Source organism: Schistocerca serialis, chromosome 4, assembly GCF_023864345.2.
Source record: "Schistocerca serialis cubense isolate TAMUIC-IGC-003099 chromosome 4, iqSchSeri2.2, whole genome shotgun sequence".
Classification (NCBI taxonomy): Eukaryota; Metazoa; Arthropoda; class Insecta; order Orthoptera; family Acrididae; genus Schistocerca; species Schistocerca serialis.
In genome coordinates, this window is record NC_064641.1 from 286,427,850 (window position 1) to 286,442,964 (window position 15,115).

Consider the following 15,115-nt stretch of genomic DNA (forward strand, 5'->3'; position numbering starts at 1 on the left):
TTAGTAGGGTATGTGATCATGGTGAATAATATGTGCTCTGCAGGGTGCTGCCAAGCTGGCCACAAGATTGGTAAGGAGATCTTGAAGTAGGGCATTCCAGTCTTTCGTCAGCACAGTTGAAAACTGCTGGGTTGTTGTTGGTGCATTTATATGTGCTGCAGTATGTTCCCCCTTTGAATCCCATATGTGCTCGCTGGGATTTAGGTTGGGAATTGGCTGGCCAGTCAGTTCCCAAAATATCCTCTCATTCGAAGAGCTACTCCACATGCACTGTTAGATGTGCTCACACATTGTCCTTCATAAAAATAAAGTCGGGTGTGAATGCACCCCCGAAAAGAGGCATTTGGAGAAGGAGTGCAATGTCACAATAACGATGACTGAGGACTGTACTGTGTCCGAAGATTCGGAGGTCGGTATGCCCATGCAGTATTATGCCTCCCCACATCATAACCCCAGATGCACCCCTAGGTGACGTGTGTTTCCTCCTCTCACCACATGAGGGTAAGTCCAGAAACACTACACAGACTGAATCTGCTGTCACTGGAAAAGAGCGCCCCCAGTCTTCATTGGTCCAGTCCCTATGCCCTTGGTACCATCGCAAACGGGGTTGCCAATGGGCATGTGTCAACACAACATAACATACTGGTCATCAGGCAAAGAAACTACCCCCCATGAAGTCACCATGCCACTGTAGAGTGTGAGATGTCATACCTTGCAGTCCTGTTAAATGTGGTTGTAATTGACACTCTTTTTGACTTGGGCCCCTTTTCACCTGTTGCACAATGTAGCAGTTATCTGCTGCTTTAGTTGACTGGTCGACCACCTCCTCTGCTTCAGGCAGCAGTACTTGTGTTTCAGAATGCTCCCCATGCACTTGAAACAATGCTGTGAGCAATACCAAACTTCTGGTCCACACTTGTAAAACTTAATCCTTCTTCCAGTTTCCTGATGATTGTTCTCCATAAGAAGCCATCCAAGTTTTGTCTCTGAGCCATGTTGTAATGAAGAGCACTACTGCTGTGCACAATAATTGCTCACTATTTGACACACCACTGTCTCTTTTCTTTCCTGCTACTGTTGTATGTTGTGAGGCCAGCCCCATTTGATGCTATAACCACACTGATCTCATGCCATCTGACTTCCAGTGTTTTCTGCATCACCGGTAGACCGTGGCAACATGCTCCCACATTTTGATTCATTTCTACCAAGTAGTTCACATTTTATGTTACTTTGTCTAGATCATCCTCAAATTTTGCAGAGCATTATGTGTTTTGTAAATAGGTATCTTTTGAAACCTCCTGGCAGATTAAAACTATGTGCTGGACCGAGACTTGAACTTGAGTTCGAGTCTCAGTTTGGCACACAGTTTTAATCTGCCAGGAAGTTTCATATCAGTGCACATTCCACTACAGAGTGAAAATTTCATTCTGGAATGGTATCTTTTTAATTTACAGGTTTTGGTTTTCATTCACAAAGCAGGTCTGTCTTCAGCATTTGCAGAAATACAAGTAAATCAAAATTCATTTTTCTTTGTGTGTGAAGGCACAGTTGTTTGCAGTTTTATATATCTGAACATACCTGTTATATGATCTATAGCTTCAGTATGATATGTTCTCTCAGTCATTGACATATTTAACCATTTATCCATTTCTAAGATATTTTTGATTACTTTTTAACTCTGGATCAATAACACCCAGTAACTAGACCAGTTCCCTTTCTTATTTCTGGATTCACACACAAAAGGATGGTAGCAACACTAGACTACATTATATACAGGGTGTTTCAAAAAGAAAGAGCAGATTTCAAACATTTATTTCTCAAAAACTACAAATGATAGAAACACAATTCCAACGGTCCTTCACTCAATATGAGTACCAAATGTTACACAACAAATATCAAAACTGTACCTCAATATGAGCACCATTTGTTACACGACAAATATCAAACCGGTATCTCATTTCTTGCCACACACGACGCAACTGGTCTTTAGTTACCGAATTCACGGCCGCAACAATTCGATGTCGTACCTCTTGAAGAGTAGCGGGCATAGGTGGGACATAAACACAGTCCTTTATGTACCCCCACAAATAAAAATCGCAGGGAGTAAGGTCTGGTGACCTGGGAGGCCACAGACGATGACATTGATCTTGTGCTCCTGCTCTTCCAATCCACCGTCCTGGAATGGTGTTATTTAGGTACCGTCGTACAGGTTCAGAGAAGTGTGGTGGGGCGCCATCTTGCATGAAGATGAAGTGATTTGAATCTTCCTGAAGTTGAGGAAATAGCCAGTTTTCTAACATGTCCAGGTAAATGGTTCCTGTGATAGTTTTCTCCATGAAAAAGAAAGGTCCATAAACTTTGTTTACCGAAATTGCACAAAAGACGTTAACCTTTGGTGAGTCTCTTTCATGTTGAATAACGTCCCTCGGAGTTTCACTCGCCCAAATTCGTACGTTATGCCGATTAACTTTACCAGAAATGTGAAACGTTGATTCATCTGAAAAAATTAATCGTTCGGCAAAATTGTCCTCTTCCATGTCCTGTAGAATTGCAGTTGAAAATTCGAACCTTTTGTTGTGGTCGTCAGGACGCAATGCTTGCAATAACTGCAGTTTGTACGGCTTCATGTGCAGACGGTTACTCAGAACGCGCCATACCGTTGTTTTAGACATGTTTAGTTCGTGACTTGCCCGTGTCGTGGATTTTCTAGGGCTCCTTTCGTAAGCTGCACGGACACGCTCGACATTTTCATCCGATGTGCGTGGACGACCCGTGCTTTTTCGCTTGCAGATGCAACCATCTTCTACGAATCTGTGATGCCACTCATAAATTTGCTTATGACGAGGCGGCTGTTTGTTGAATTGACGGCGGAATGCACGTTGCACACCAACAATGGACTCTAACTTTGCAAATTGCAGCACACAAAATGATCGTTCCTGTGGTGTCGTCGCCATTTTCCTACAAACAAACGCCAGCGCCACTGCGGATTTGCATGGAACTTCTGCGCGGACCATTGAAAAACTTTGAACCTTTCTCTGACAAGAAACGTTTGAATTGTGTTTCTATCATTTGTAGTTTTTGAGAAATAAATGTTTGAAATCTGCTCTTTCTTTTTGAAACGCCCTGTAGAATTCTATAATAGGGCTGTTCAAAAACTAAGGTGACTTTTTAAATTGTGCGGGCAACGTACATTCGATTATCAATTTTTTTATATATGTTGGTACACAGGTCCCAAACATATCTTCAGTTTCAAGTGTACAGCATACTTTGTTTGTTTTTGACAGATAGAAAGGTTAGACATGTTTTAGTGTGCTCAGCGATTTTCAATTATTATAAAAAATGGAGCAAAGAATTGGCATCAAATTTTGTTTTTGAAAAATGGGATCAAGTGCTCTAAAACACCTGAAATGTAGGCAGTGCCATACAGTGAGTTTGCTGTAAGTAAAAAAAAAAAATGTTTGCAAGTGGTACAAGCTCTTCCAAGATGGCCAAGAAGATGCCAGTGACGAACCTTGCTCCGGATGCCCCAGCACATCATCATCAGATGATAACGTTGAAGAAAATTGTTTTATAAAATCATCAAATTACCGTGAGAGAAGTTACTGAGGATGTTGGGATACCGGTCGTATCATGCCGTGCAATTTTTTCGGATGTTTTAGGCATGAGACGTTTGTCAGTAAAGTTTGTGCCAAAACTTCTCAATTTTGATCAGAAGAACCGTCGCATGAGCATCGCTCAGGAGCTCTTAAATGATGTCATTGATTATCCTGATTTGCTCAAAAGGGTCATAACTGGTGACGAAACATGGTTTTACGCTTATTCCATCGAAACAAAAGCCCAGTCATCCCAATGGAAGCATCCCAGAGAGCCAAGACTGTATAAAGCACGCCAAGTTCAATCAAATGTCAAAGTTTTGCTCACTGTTTTTTTAGTTACTGTGGCGTAGTGTGTCATGAATGTTTGCCTCAAGGTTGCATGGTCAATAAGGAGTATTACCTTGATATTATGCGCCCTCAGCGAGTAGCAGTATGCGGAAAATGTCTGGAATTGTGGAAAAACAATTCATGCTTTTGCATCACAACAATGCACATGCTCATTCATCGATGCTTGTGAGAGATTTTTTGGCCAAAACAACATGGCAATCTTGCCTCTGCCACCATATTCACTGGATTTGACCCCCTGCAGCTTTTTCCTGTTCCCAAAACTGAAGAGACCTATGAAAGGCTGAAGATTTTCAACGATTGAGGAAATAAAAACTGCATCGCTGGAAGTACTCAAGGCTGTACCAAAAAGTGCTTATGAGAAGTGCTTCGAGGATTGGAAGAACCATTGGCACAAGTGTATTGTATCTGGGGTGGATTACTTTGAAGGGGACAACATGAATATTGATGAATAAATAAATACTTGTATTTTTTTCAGAAAAATGTAAAGTCACCTTTCTTTTGAACACACCTCGTGTATTATACACTAAACTTTTAAGAGGATAAACACTTTTACTGAAACTGAGCCACTTGCTAGATCACTGAACATAACAGGTCACAAGCTGTTACAAACTTTTTGCTCACAGCTGTCACAAACTTCAACACAGCTAGTCTGTGAGAGCAGTGTTTTGAAAGTGACAGCAGTTCTCCTTGCTTCGGAAGTTAAACATTAGCCAAAGCAGGAGCAATGCAGTACCCAGACATCACAGAATACAAACTTAAATGTTTACCATTACTGACGACTGTGATGGTTCACAATAAAATATGAAAAATTGTAACCAGTTGGTGTAACCAACAAGTGTTTGTAATTATTTATCTTATTAATGCATAGCAAACAATGCTAAAACTGTTGTCAAAAGTTATCATCAATACATTTTAGCTCATTTAATATGTTCAGATCAAGTGAAAACTGAATAAATTTGTTTTCCTTCTTTTCCCCTTCAGGCAGTTTGGTTTCTTGCAAATGAGTCAGCAGGCCCTCTTGTTCAAAGAGTGTCAAAAAATATAATGGCTGTGAAGTGTAAAGCAAGTCCAAAACATCCATTGGGATATCTGCATTTTTCATTTTTCATGTCAAGGCTGAAAGATAGAGTGGAAAATAAATATTTCTGCAGCTGTACAGCATTTAAGGTAACATATATGTAACTGACAGTTTTAATGGATTGTGTGGGAACAATTATCTTTATACTCTTAAATTGTCAGTAGAGTTGTATTATGTGTCCTGTGCCTTTTATTTTTATGTAGTTAAGAACTCATATCTAGAAACAGGCAAGAATCAACTCTCTTCTTGTAGTCTTTATTTTGTTTTGTAGGTACATGCTGTGGTACACAAGTGATAAGAAAATTGCACTTTTTAACTGTCACATATCAGTTGTATCTGCCCTTTCATAATATAGTGTTCTTTGTTAACAGTGGCATAATTCTGCTGAAAGTTTTTGCTTTTAATAGTTTTTCTTTTTTTTTTTTAGGGTCAAGTAAAACATGCAAGCAATAAAGATGACCCAACATTCAAGAGATGTGTGCACTTTTATGCATGTATATGTGCATTTGCAAGTGACCCAAAACTTTCAGATGAATTTTCGTACTATATAAATTTAGACAAGCCATTGGTGATACCTACATCTCTGACAAGTATGCATAAAATTATTAAATATTATTTGAATGTTTTCATTTCTTATTAATAGTTTGTCAAATTGAAGACTAAATATTTGTAGTTGACTGTCATACAATAGAAAGTATGCTCATCCACCTGTGCAAACAGTGTGAGTATTCTGTAACTTTATTCATTTCAGTAGTTGTAATGTTGCTCTGGTGACTTTCTTTTCACTCTGACATCATATGATGATGTCCTGGTGTTAGGCTGATACAAGTTAGGTTTAATATGTGTTTAACTTCCAACTCAGTTTGAATCAGATAAGACAAAAATACATATTCACCTGACAATAACAGATAGACATATGAGCAAAAGGTGAAAAATAATGATTTCTCGCGGAACAGAGTTTCCTTCTCCAGCAAAAGGGGAGGAAATGGCTGGAATCGGTATTATTTGGGAACTGAGCAAGAATACCGCTCATGCGCACAGGCAAAGAGATAAACAGCAGAATGGAAGAAGGAAATTGGTGATTAAATGCCAATAGCTGCCAATATAAGAAAAGCCTAGAATTTAATAGTGGCAGGAAGGGAATTCAACAACTTGGAGGTAAGGGACTGTAATCGTAAAGTGACAGAGGAGGAGGTTGGGAAGTAGAAGAGAGTTACTAGAGAAGTGAAGGTGTGAGGGTGGATATTCATTATGCAAAGAAAAAAAATCTTGTGGTTGTTGTTTTACTCATCAACTCTAAGTATCATTTGATTTCAGTATTTTGGTCCTCGAACTTGCCATTTATTGGTTTCATTGCAGCATAACTGCTGCGTCCTAAATCATCAGCAATCCATCCTTCTCACACACATTTCTGCCAACCTTAGTGATTCTTTTAATACACCATTTTTTAGCTAAAGTTTTCAACAGAGACTCAAATTGTAATATGTACCTAACCATTCTATCTCATTGGTTTATTGTGTTATTTATTAAACATCTCTCTTTTTTAATGATTTCTTTATTTATTAATCAGTCAGTCAGTATGATCATCAGCAGTCTCCTGCACAATATGTTTCAAAGAATTGTAATTGTTTAATTTCTGTTTTCCCATTTCTCATTGTTTTACAGTTATAGTGTTATGCTCCAAGCATAGATTTTTGTGAATCTTCTGCTGATCTTTGGTATACAATTTTATTTGTTTGCAACACTTTTCCTTCTGTGGCAAGCCCTTCTGCATTGTGCAATCCTTGCTGCTGTGCCTTTCTTGCATCTTTGTCCATTATCTGTTCCATTTCAGAGATGTCAAATTTCATCCACCGCTTATAGAATAAAGAAAAGACTGTACAAATAACACATACAGCTATGACATTTAAGTAAAGATATGATATCTGTTCCATTTCAGAGATGTCAAATTTCATCCACCGCTTATAGAATAAAGAAAAGACTGTACAAATAACACATACAGCTATGACATTTAAGTAAAGATATGACGTATTAAGGACTTTTTTATGCTGGGTGTTAAAGAAAAGGTGTAAGCAGATAAGTATATCACATGCAGATTCTGAAGGAGCAACATCAATAAATGTTTATTACAAGCCAAAAGAAGGAACGAGCAGATAGCAAAGAACTTTGAACCGAAACTGTAATAATTACATCAAATAAAATTACATGTTACTAAGATATAATTAACTGGCCTAGCGCAGCTGTTCTGGATTTATTTGGAGACAGACCAAAGGATTATGTATTCTGATGAGCTGAAACATTAAACCACTTGCATAATAGCATGTTGCTCCATCTTTGGAATGCAGTACTGCTGCGATTCTGCTTGACATAGGTTTGCGTGGTATGTGGCACAAGATATCTACTCACAAGTTGTAACTCCCCCTCTAGCCCTAAAAACTTTCTATAATTGAAGATTTATCTGTTACAACTTTCCTTTAATTGAATGGAAAGGCATTTGAAATGATCGAGAAAGTGGCACTCATGTTGCAGATCCCTAGCAGTCATGAAATTATGAAAAATGTTAACTCATAAAAAGAGAAGTCAGCAGACAAATATTTGTTGAGTAAATATTGATAAATATGAATTTAAAGATGCAAGAAACAGTGACATCTTGATAACAAAGTAGAGATCTGAATCCTTGCTGCAACCTTATGTATAAATACCCTATTTGTATTGTCGCTGCACAGAAGTTACTAAAAAATGTTAATATGTTGCTTGTAAATCTATTTTGATTGCCAGGAGAAATTTTGTGAAAACAATTTGTTACTTGAAACTAGTTTAATAATAATAATAATAATAATAATAAAATCATTACTGGCAATCAACTTCACTTTGCACTGAATATTGCAAGAGATAATCAATAGTTTGAACATCCAGTGGAGTGTAAGCTACTTTTACAATGCTGATATTTTCATTACTAATTATGCAGCTCACTAACAAAACACGTTACTTTTTGCTGCAGTGATTCAGTGAAAACATATGACTGTAAATACAGTTTACTCAAAAATCTTATTCCACATTTTAAATACTAAAGATATTTACTTTCTTATTCTGTTAAGTACAATTCCTTCCACAGCAATTCATATTTATGTAGATAATGAATCATTCAAAGTTTTGCACAGCATTATTTTTACGCAAGGCATTCTCGATTACATGAAACTGAATTTCCGAATAGCTGAAATAAAATCTCATAGCAGCTACCTTAATGCAAAAATTTACTGCTAAACAAAACCTAATTCATAAAGGGACATATGAGGCAAATATACAGTTATTGTAACCATATAAATTGACATATAACAAAAGCCTCATTGGCCGCCAAATAGTGTATTGTTTTCATATCTCACACTGGCAATAGTCCATAATTAAATGTCTATCTTTCCTTTTACAGTATTGCTGAATACATCTTTTTATGTCTTCCTTCTCCTCAACTGTGACCCAAAACTTTCGATTGGCAATATTTCTAATATTGCCTGTCTTTTGACTAATGAGTAGTGATTAGTGTATTCCAAAACATGCGGAAGGTCTCTAGTTTGTCCACCACGAAATACCTGAATGACCTGGCTTCGAAGAATTCTTCTAAGGTACTTTTGCATTCAATGAGTGACTATTTCAGTCACACTCTCATTAATCACATTAGTGTGCACAAGTGTGTGTTCCAAAGTACATTGCTAGCAATGAATCGGCATTGTTTGTGTATGCATTATTAACAAGGATCATATTAAGATTATTTGGAAACTGTTTAGTCTTGTTCCATGAAATGTTAGTTTACGTTAGACAATGGAAAATCCAAGGTGGAATGTAACAGTATTATGGAAAGGAAAGTAGCTACTCTGCACATAGCAGACATATGACTGGATGGGGGTAAGGAGGAGGCTGTGGTAGGCAGGGGGTGGGATAGTATGGTGGGGGTGGCAGACAGTAAAGTGCTGCAGGTTAGACAGAGGGGAGAGGTGGGGATGGGGGGGAATTGGGGGGGGGGGGAAGGTAGCAGAAAAGGAGAGAGAAAAATAATAAAAAGACTGGGTGTGGTGGTGGAATGAACTGTATATTGCTGGATGGGAACAGGGAAGGAGCTGGATGGATGAGGACAGTGACTGACAAAGGTTGAGGCCAGGAGGGTTACGGGAACATAGGATGAATTACAAGGAAAGCTCCCACCTGCACAATTCAGAAAAGCTTGTGTTGGTGGGAATGATTCATATGGCACAGGCTGTAAAGTAGTCATTGAAATCAAGGATATCATGTTTGGGAGCGTGTTCAGCAACAGGATGGTCCACTTGTTTCTTGGCCAAAGTTTGTTGGTGGCCATTCATGCGGACAGACAGCTTGTTGGTTGTCATGCATACATGGAATGCAGCACAGTGGTTGCAGCTTAGCTTGTAGACCAAATGACTGGTTTCACAGGCAGCCCTGTCTTTGATGGATAGGTGATGTTAGTGACCGGACTGGAGTAGGTGATGGTGGGAGGATGTATGGGACAGGTCTTGCATGTAAGTCTATTGCAGGGGTATGAGCCATGGGGTAAGAGAATGGGAGTAGGGGTTGTGTAAGGATGGACGAGTATATTGTGTAGGTTCGATGGACAGTGGAATAACACTGTGGGAGGGGTGGGAAGTATAGTGGGCTGGACATTTATCATTTCAGAGCACAAGGAGAGGTAATCAGAATCCTGGTGGAGAGTGAAGTTCAGCTGCTCCAGTCCTGGGTGGTACTTAGTTACGAGGGGAATGCTCCTCTGTGGTCGGGCGGTAGGACTTGGGAGGTGGTGGGAGACTGGAAAGATAAGGCACTGGAAATTTGTTTTTGTACAAGGTTGGGAGGATAATTAGAGTCAGTGCAGGCTTCAGTGAGACCCTCAGTATATTCCCAGAGGGATTTCTTGACACTGCAGATGCGACAACCATGATTGGCTAGGCTGTATGGAACAGGTGGCAGCTGTTGAAGTGGAGGTATTGCTGGTGGTTAATAGGTTTGATATGGAGGGAGGTACTGATCTAGCCATCTTTGAGGTGCTCGTCAACATCTAGGAAGGTGGCTTGTTGGGTTGAGTAGGACCAGATGAATCAAATGGGGGAGAAGTTGTTGAGGTTCTGGAGGAATGTGGATAGGGTGTCCTCACCTTTGATTCAGATAGCAAAGATGTCATCAATGAATCTGAACCAGGTGAGCGGTTTAGGATTCTGGGTTTTTAGGAAGGATTCCTATAGATGGCCCATGAGTAGTTTGGCATAGGATGGTGCCTATAGCCTAACCCAGATTTGTTTGTAGGTAATACCTTCAAAGGAGAAGTAATTGTGGGTGAGGATATAGGTGGTCATGGCGACTAGACAGGAGGTTGTTGGTTTGGAATCTGTTGGATGTTGAGAAAGGTAGTGTTTAACAGCGGTAAGGCCATGGGTATTAGGAATGTTAGTGTACAGGGAGGTGGCATCAATAGTGACGAGCAGAGCACGTGTGGTAAAGGGCAGGAATTGTGGAGAGTCTGTGGAGAAAATGGTTGGCACCTTTTATATAAGAGAGTAGGTTCCGGGCAATAGGTTGAAGGTGTTGGTATACGAGTGCAGAGATTCTCTCGGGGGGGGGGGGGGGGGCACAGTAACTGGCCACAATGGAGTGTCCTGGGTGGTTGGGTTTATGGACTTTAGGAAGCATGTAGAAGGTAGGAGTGTCGAGAGTGGTCGGAGTGAGTAGAGAGATAGACTCCAGGGAGAGGTTCTGGGATGTGCCTAAGGATTTGAGTAGTGACTGGATATCTGGAGATCCTGCTGGATTGCTGGAATGGGTCATCATAGCAAGGTTTTTAGGTGGAAATATCTGACAGCTGGCAGAGTCATTCCCCCCAGGTAATCCTTGTGGTTCAAAACAACGGTGGAGTCTATGTCTGCAGGTAGGATTATGAGCTCGGGATCAGTTTTTAGATGGTGGACTGCAGTTCTTTCTGTGGATGTAAGGCTAGTTTGCATGTTGAGGGATTTGGGGAATGATGGTGAGGCAAGGTTGGAGGTTAAGAAATTCTGGAAAGTTAACAGGGGCTGATTTGGGGGCAGTGAGGGGAATGACAGTTGGATGGAGGAGTGAACTGAGTTAGGTAAGGTTCAATATTGGTCTTAGATTGAGTCTGGTTGGTAGGGTTGGTGGCAAAAAAGTGTTTCCACTGTAGGGGCCGGGAGGAGGAGAGAAGGTCTTTAACAAGTCCTGCATGGTTGAATTTGGGAGTGGGGCAAAAGGTGAGGCCTTTGGAAAGGACCAATATTTCTGTGGGGCTAAGTCTTCTGGAGGAAAGGTTCATGACTATGTTGGGAGTCTGTTTAGGTTCTGGATTCTCTGTGGTGCTGGGAGGGAGTTTTGTAGGGTGAGGTAAGTGTAGTAGGTCTGTGAAACAGGGTTTGTCAGCTATGAGGGGACATGGGGGAGGCTTGGAGGTTGTTGTAAAGGTGGTGGACGGTGGTACTCTTAAGGAGTAGGAAGTGAGCAGGATGGAGAGCTTTTTTTGGAGGTGTTGTGCATGTTGCTCAAGTTCCTGCAGGGCAAGAGTTTCAATGTGTGTTATGGGTTCCAGGAATTTGAGATTGCATAGCAGGAGAATTTTACAGATGGAGAGAAGGTACAGCAAGGAGGTTTGGGCTAGGTTGATATGGTTTTGCAGGACTATGTTGGCGAGGGCTAAGGATTGGCAGAATCTGAACAGGTGGAGGCCATTGTGGAAGGAGGGGTGGCAGCCAGAGATGGGTAATTTGATGGTAAGGTCATTAGGGGTGATTCCATGAGCCAAGCAACAATGCAGGAGCAGCATGTGGGACAGGGATCTGCTAGGAATAAGGAAAGTTTTTTGTACTGATGCAGATGGAAGGAGCAAGGATCTATGGTGGTGGAAAAATGCGAAAAATTGCGTAAATACTGTAGAATTACACCAGAAAAATTTCACAATAATACACCCAAATACCTATGAAAAGTCACAAAAAGGATGCAAAAGTGGGAAACAAGATCAAATCTGAGGGAGTCGATGATAGTGAAATGCGAAAACTCACTAAAATTGGCGAGAAGTCACAAGGATAAGAAAAATAGTATATATTACTGTGGGTAGCTGGTCTGAGGGTGGATAAGTGTGAAGAAGGGGGACAGCAGATGTGACTGGATGAGGTGGAATTAGTGGGTGCAAACTGGGATAGAATGGAGAAAGTGTGTGTGTGGGGGTGGGGGAGCGTTCGTAGGATGAGATACAAGATCATGTGGAGCTAGAAAGGTGCGCGAGTTAACATGCAAAAATACTGGATATGATGCAGGGAGGGTGATCAATATGAAAGTATAAGATAATTATATCAGCGGGAGTAATATGGGACAAAAGCTGCTTGTTTTTATTCTTGTGGCTTCTCTCCAATTTTTGTTTAGGGAAGGGGGTCTGAGTTGCTGGAATTTCCGCTGAATACTCTCGTGGTATTTCATCATGATTAACATGTCAGGTATCGGCACTGTCTGTGGAATTGCTGGCTGACTACTGTTTTGGATCACCACCTGTCCTGCATACAGGGGAGTGGATGCTAGCTGCAGTTCAGAGGAGGACAACAGCTTGTTCTCCATGGGCACACCAGTCCAAGAATGCTCAGCCGCCATTGGCTGCTTGGTGAGGGCTTCTGTGATGTTGATGAGAGCTGGAAGTGCCATAGGGCATGGGAGCGGTTCCACCCCCACCAGCTCCCATTGTTCATCATTGTTGACCCCTTGTTGGTGCCTAAAACAATAGCAGAGGTTGTAGTAGTGACAGGCAGGCTGTTGGGCATGCTAGCTACAGACACGGTTGTGCGAATCATGTCCAGTTGATTGTTAAGGGGGATGGGGCATTACATTTCACTGTAGCTGGAGCTGATTGCACTGGATGACCTTGTGATCCTGGTCAGTTTCAACCTCAAACATTTACCACTCCCTATTAGCCGGTACATGGGAGTGTGTGTGGTAATAAGACTAGGTGCAAGGCCAGTGGGCCAGCTGAGTTGGGAACATGTGTCAAAAAAGGGTGCATCATTAGCACCTGTGTAAAATTTCAGACAGATTACGTCTATTTATGGGGCAGACAGGTAGGTTGCGAGGAAGCTGGTGAGTATGACCCTGGAGTCAGCTGTCATCATTATATTGCACATCTGCATTCTGAAGGTCAATTTCTGGACTGGGTACTGAAATGGAAAGAGGTGATGGTCAGGTCTTCAATACAGTTGTGTTCACAAATATCCTGAAATATAGAGGCTGTAAATTGAAGGCTGTTGTCAGAAACCAGGATGGAGGGCTCTATTGCAAATATGAGAAAGAAGGCATGGATGTTAGTTGCTGGTGGTTGGTGGTGATGGTAGTGGTGGTGTTGTTGGTGTTGGTGGTAGTGGTAGCTACAGGTCAGAGACAAAATCATGTGAACAGTAATAGTAATGGAATGGTTGTGTTTGATGCTCAACAATGCATGTAAGGCATGTGTTGTGCTGGACTGTGCATGTTAAGTACGGACTAGGCATCAGTGCAGGTCGTTTATGAGTAGTGCACGCTTTGCATTTGCATTCAGAGCTGAGGTCGATGTGCAAGGAAAGACCTAACAGAGTTCAAAAGAAGGCAGACTGTGGGGACTCGATTAGCTGGAGCATCAGTAACCAAAACAGGCAAATTATTGAATGTTTCAAGAGCAACTAATTCAACAGTCATGTCAGCCTACACAAAATGTGGAAAGACATTATTGTGTAAACATAATAGTGGGTGCAAATCAAAACTAAATGACAGAGACCATCGTACGCTATCATAAATTGTGTCAAAACAACATAAAATACAGTGGCTAAAGTGACTGCAGAGCTCAATAACCATCTTTACTCCGTATCTACCAACACTGTCCGCTGAGAGCTCCATAAAGCGAATATTCATGGATGAGCTGCTATACCGAAACCATTAGTGATGATAACAAACGCAAAGAAAAGTAAAACATGGTATCAGGAGCATAAATCCTGGACAGCTGATCAGTGGAAACACATCATATGGTCTGATGAGTCAACGTTTTTGTTATTTCCAACATTGGGCTGGGTTTAAGTCTGGAGAATGTCAAAAGAAGCCTACAATCTTTATTGTTTGATTCCAACAGTTAGGCATGGAGGTGGAAGTGTGATGATGTCTGCAGCCATATTATGGTATTCTGCTGGTCCCTTCATTACCCTCAAAGGCCATGTTAAAGCCAATGATTATGTGAACATTGTAGGTGATCAGGTGCACCCCACGATTCAAATGTTGTTCCCCAACAATGATGCACTCATTCAGGCAATCAGAACAGCACAATCGTAGTATGAGCAGCACACAACTGAGCTGCAGCATCTTCCCTGGCGAACACAGTCCGCGGACTTGAACATTATCGAACTCTTACAGGCGGTATTGGAGCACAGACTCTGGAGCAGATTTCCGCATCCCTAGTCACTACAGGATTAGAAGAGGTTCTGATCAAAGTGTGGCATATCATTCCACTAGAGACTATATAATCATTATATGCCAGTGTTCCAAGAAGAATCACAGCTGTATTATGGGCAAATGGGGGTCCAGCCCCTTATTAATAAACCATTCCCAAGTAAGTACTGGTGTTCACATTATTTTGCCTATCCCCTATACAGGGTGTTACAAAAAGGTACGGCCAAACTTTCAGGAAACATTCCTCACACACAAAGAAAGAAAATATGTTATGTGGACATGTGTCCGGAAATGCTTACTTTCCATGTTAGAGTTCATTTTATTACTTCTCTTCAAATCACATTAATCATGGAATGGAAACACACAGCAACAGAACGTACCAGTGAGACTTCAAACACTTTGTTACAGGAAATGTTCAAAATGTCCTCCGTTAGCAAGGATACATGCATCCACCCTCTGTCGCATGGAATCCCTGATGCGCTGATGCATCCCTGGAGAATGGCGCATTGTATCACAGCCGTCCACGATACGAGCACGAAGAGTCTCTACATTTGGTACTGGGGTTGCGTAGACAAGAGCTTTCAAATGCCCCTGTAAATGAAAGTCAAGAGGGTTGAGGTCAGGAGAGCGT

General features: G+C 41.1%; 1 protein-coding gene across 1 annotated transcript in view; it reads left to right on the forward strand.

The window, feature by feature from the left end:
• The window catches only part of LOC126473885 (uncharacterized protein C2orf42), a gene marked incomplete in the record, with an annotated part of 222,134 nt that overhangs the window by 73,133 nt on the left and 133,886 nt on the right, over positions 1-15,115 (forward strand). Inside the window, 2 exon segments of the mRNA XM_050101223.1 lie at positions 4,926-5,111; positions 5,450-5,612. Coding sequence (XP_049957180.1) covers positions 4,926-5,111; positions 5,450-5,612 — 349 coding nt within the window.